This window comes from Ciona intestinalis, chromosome 1 (genome assembly GCF_000224145.3).
Source record: "Ciona intestinalis chromosome 1, KH, whole genome shotgun sequence".
Classification (NCBI taxonomy): Eukaryota; Metazoa; Chordata; class Ascidiacea; order Phlebobranchia; family Cionidae; genus Ciona; species Ciona intestinalis.
In genome coordinates, this window is record NC_020166.2 from 8,300,859 (window position 1) to 8,305,892 (window position 5,034).

Consider the following 5,034-nt stretch of genomic DNA (forward strand, 5'->3'; position numbering starts at 1 on the left):
CCTGATTGAAATACTTCAGGCAATGTTCTGGGCATAAAGAATGTTTAAGAATATTTTTAAATGTCTCAAACGCAGTGCTTTCTAAGCATAAATTATTTGGTTGAGGAAACTTTTTTAAAATTCTTGTCACTTTTATAAATTTCATTTACCTATTCACCACATTACTCAGTGCATTGTAAACGTTTAAATGGGAACTGGGATTTTTAAAACCCGATTGCCACAACTCTTAAAGTTGTAGGGGCACTGCACCAAAAGAAAGTAAAAAACAGATATTTTTACTATGCATATGCAGCACTGTTCAGTTTAGAATCTCTACTGTTTATTTGAAATTTACATGTAAAAGCAGAATTAAAAAAAACACATGATAGAGAAAAGTAAGAAAAGGTTGGAAATTAATGAACGAGTGAAAATTATTCAGCATGTACAAGAAAACAATGTACATACATGTACAATTCTATCTTTAGAATTTCACATACCAGAACAGCAGTGGAAGATTAGTAAGAAATTTGGGCAGTAGAATAATGATTGCTAAATTATTACAAAAATTGTCTTTGCCTTTTTCATGATTACGTTCAAGCTTTTAATCCATCAGTTTTGTGAATACGCATTTACAAGAAACATGTTCAGGTTGTAAAAGATTCATGATGTGAGAGTTTTGTTTGATCTTTAAATAGAAAAAAGGCAATATTTCAATACATTGAAGCCTGGCAGTGTTGCCGGGTTTGGTGATCAACCATCAGTGATGCAGAGTTTAAAGTAAAAACAGGAAACACTATTTGTACAGTTCAATCACTCCATGTGTAGAAATACACCCTCTGCCACGCAGGCAAGTATTTACTAAGAGGTTGAACCACATAATGAGCTAACGGCAAGTGTTCGGAGAGATAATGCAGAATTTTGTGTATTCTTGGCCTGCAAGAAAAAAAGTCCAGGTTATTTATTGTCAATAAAAGCCCAAAAAGCATATTGTTTATTTTATTTAAAATATCTATAATTTTTTATTTTCAAAATATATATATTTTTTATACACAAAACCAGTCTTTAGTTTTGCTTTTTTTACATGAAAATTACATTGTACACTGCAGAACATAACAGCTTCTGAATTATGCAAACAAAGTGCAGGAATCATAACGGACCAATATTAGCCATATAACACATTAACAAATAAGTTAATATATAACCATACCCTCGATAGTGCAACGTGAATGTATTTGAAAATTTACAATAATTAAAACTTTAGAAAGATTAAGTATATATATGTTTAAATATATATATAAAGTTACAGGTTTAAAAAATAAATATATTCTATAAAATCGCCAACAAGTTAGAAATGTGGTAACTCGTAATGAGCACAAAGTGTATGAAACAGAACACTCATGTTATAATGATGGTCGTTGCCCCTTCACGCAAGAATAAATAAGTTACATTCACCACAAAGTTACGAAGGAGAGTGTGAAACAAAAAACTTATGCCTTTGCCCTCCAGCGAAGAAAAATAAATAAAATTTATCCATTAAAATTCACAACTCAAACCGAACTAACCCAGTTGTTTTTTCATACACAGGCGATCTTAGTAGATATACAATTAGGTTTGCATATCTCCTTCGTAATTCCTGCTTCTCCTGTGGATTGTATGGCCTTTCACTTTTGTGATCACGTTGAATAAGAGCATGTGATGACGTGTCAACAACAAGAGCTGCCAACCACGGTAGAAGGGATTTTGTTCCAAACACACCAGTGCTAAGTACTGTTGTATGTGTTGTTAAGGTAGAAAATCTTTTAGTTGGTGACATAGCATGTTTTCGCTCATTTTTTTTTAAATTTAATTTTCGACACGACTGTCTGGGTTTTTTTCCAAAAAAATACACAGCGGGTATCAGTGAGACCTAAATAACTTTTTAAGACCAAAATTTTTACTGGTTATCAGCTAAAATAAGTGGTATTATACTTAATATGCTGATTAACACGAGCATTGGTTCATGCACATATTATGATAAGCAGAGTTACACCCTGGAAATTTCAAGGCAAACCTGCCTACCCTGCCACCCCAGGTCTGGCACCCATGCCTAACTGTTACCATAGCATTAACCCCAACCAATATAGACTGTGCTGTATAAAGGATACAATGAAGCATAGGCCGGATAATGTGAAGGCACTCCCCAATTTTTTCTCGTTTGTTCAAGGTCGATGGATAGAGGTTCCAACAGTTCATGTTCTCTGGTTTAGGATTTTCCCATTTGCTGTAGGAAGAGCTCAAGGTCGCCATCTGGTGGCCAGTTCTTCTTCCAATGTAAATGTTTTCATTTTCATCTGGTAATAATATAACATTGTTTATTAAAAACATATTTGTCGCTGCTATTATTGTGGCCGTATGTTTTCTTGGGCAAGACACTTAATGAAAATTGCTTCAATTCACTAATGGTTGTCCAAATTATCAGCCTTACAAAAAAAAAATTGAAAATAATAATCAAGTAACATACATGGTAACTGGTAAGATGTAAATAAGTAGCAAGATTATCCTTTTCTTTCAGGAAATCAATTGGAATATTTGCTAGTGGTGCATCAACTTTAAAATTAACGGTGGACAAAAGTCAGAAAAAGGACGCAAAAAATACAAAGTTTGACAAAAAGGTGAGTGATACAAATATAAAGTTCTCTCTGTGCCACTGTATGCAAGGTATTATTTTATGTTTATGTATACAAATCACCTGAGTTGGTAGCTTGAGTGGCAATATTTGTCTTGTTGATCATTGTAACCAGTGCAGGAGACTGTAGACCAGAATCAAACATGTAGAGGAGGAGGCATCGCAGTATTGTCTGTAAATAAACAATTATGGAATGAATGTAACTTACTTTATCCTCGCGTGGCTAGAAAATGACAGTTGTTATAACTCGGGTGTTCATAGACACAGTAACCACTTGGTTGGAGTAATTGCCGTTAAGTGTTTTCCCCAAGAAAAAAAAACGACCACAATGGTAGCAACGACGAGCCTTGAACCCATTTTCTGGCTGCATCAGTATGTCATTTAATATGAAGCTAACCTTTATTATTGTGATGACAACAATGACTGCCCATCTTGCCCCAGACCCACCAAGCCTCCCAGCGGATAACTCAAGAAATGCCTGAAACAACAGATTTACAGTTTGTTATTTCGGCAGGTCTATACATTTAAAATTTTTAGATATATGTATATATTTATTAATATATATATATATATTTATATATTATATATATATATATTTGAAGTGTTTACAAAAATTTATATATATTTAAAATTTTGGAATGTAATGTGGAATTTAATGAATTGGTGAATAAAAAAACATATTTTTAAATAAATGTTGATAAGTTTTATCTCCTATACACAACAATTGAAAAACAAGGGCAACAGATGAACAGGAATGAGCCCAAAGAAAATGAACTTTTTTGTTCTTCTGCAAAAATAGTACTTGATAGCAATTGAAGCACACACCTGCGAAAACTCCACAACAGTAAGTGCTTGCTTCAATTTGGCAACAAACTTATTCTCATCAGTTTGTGAAATTAAATTTCGTGTCTTCAGTAAAATTTTTGTGTTGGCGTATGCAAACAGGTTGCATGCTGAAGTAACTGAAAGCAATGCATGAAGTATTAGTTCCATTTTGATGCTACTCGAGATGGCATTCTCGGCTATTGACTAAATTAGTCCCCTGCTTAAATTCAATTTTGCTTTTTTAGTCAACCGGCTAACTTTTGTAATAAGTAATGCACAGAAACTTAAAATGCTGATGCCGACCACAGACTAAGTTTTAGTCGGCCCACTTAAACAACTCTGTAACCAACAGTTACTATGACTGACTAATTTAGAGCGTAGCCGAGAATACCATACCTGGTGTACATAATAATCAGTGCATGTTATAAAGTGACACAGTTCACAGCCAGGTGCAAACAACCCATTGCATTGTGTGTTATTCTCACAAAATTTTGCAGAAGAAAATTAGGATTAAACGGCAGTAACACCACTGGCGTAAAGTTACGGGGTTGCAGGGTTGCCTGGCAACCCTTTGATTTTCTCCATACTAATAATGCGTAAGGAATTACGTTCGACCAAACGAAGACGCCATTATTACTGCGAACAAACTTCGTTTACGTTCGTTAAAATATGTCAATACCGATGCGTCTCATTCACGACACAAATGCATTCAACTGGTATTTAAACTCCTGTTTGCTAAATAATTCACGTGTGAATCGCTATTGTGACGTCAGTAATCAACGTGTGAATCGCTATTATGTTGCAATCAATTGCCAGGTTCAAACAACCGCTATTATGATGCAATGAATCCACGTGTGAATCCCTACTATTTCGTAATAAATATGCTGCTTGCCTGAGGAAAACATTGCATATAAATATAAAGCAGTGTTGGAAACGTTTTAGGCAGTTTATTTCCGCGATATTTCGTTCTGAAAACCTACTATTTCCGACGGACGGGTCTTCGTTTGTAAGATAACCACACACTCGTGCGGGCTTGACGAAAGGCGCATTCGACATAGCTACTGTGACGTCACTCGCCAGGCAATCGGATTCGACCGTTTCTCATTACACGGACTTGCTGAACGCGCGTAATTTTAATTTGTCTCATCCCTACGTAATTCTGAATACGTTTACGTTGGTATGAGCTTTTACAAAGCACATATTTAAAGGGTTGCAAACCGAAAACAAAGGGTTGCAAACCGTTTTTTTTTTCGCGCCTACCGGCGCTAGGACTTCCTTTTTTTCTGGTTTTTGCAACCCTAACGTTTAGTAAAACTTTACGCCTATGCTACAAGGTATTAACCACCCTGCAAAATTGGCAAAAGCATGTACGAGCAGCACTTCGTCGTTGCTCCTAGAACAGGAAACAACAGACGCTTCTGAAAATGAAGAAGTGTGGTCGTCCTCTTCAGATGAAGAATTTCTCGGTTTTTAACCTTTTTTGCTGTTTTACCAAACGTAGTTGTTCACTTCACGTCTTGTAAATAAACCACATGTGTTGCAGATTCGTAAGTTGTGCTACAAAA

At 35.3% G+C, this 5,034-nt stretch overlaps 1 protein-coding gene across 1 annotated transcript in view; it reads right to left on the reverse strand.

Moving 5' to 3' along the window:
• Positions 1–297: 297 nt before the first annotated feature.
• LOC100175223 (peroxisomal membrane protein PEX16) overlaps positions 298–5,034 on the reverse strand; it is a 5,785-nt gene continuing 1,048 nt past the window's right edge. The window contains exons 3-8 of the mRNA XM_002131484.3: positions 3,470–3,606; positions 3,042–3,122; positions 2,708–2,816; positions 2,124–2,309; positions 1,542–1,746; positions 298–912 (exon numbers count right to left, since the gene is read on the reverse strand). Of these exons, the coding sequence (XP_002131520.1) occupies positions 786–912; positions 1,542–1,746; positions 2,124–2,309; positions 2,708–2,816; positions 3,042–3,122; positions 3,470–3,606 (845 nt within the window). The 3' untranslated portion in view covers positions 298–785. The remainder of the gene's footprint in view (positions 913–1,541; positions 1,747–2,123; positions 2,310–2,707; positions 2,817–3,041; positions 3,123–3,469; positions 3,607–5,034) is intronic.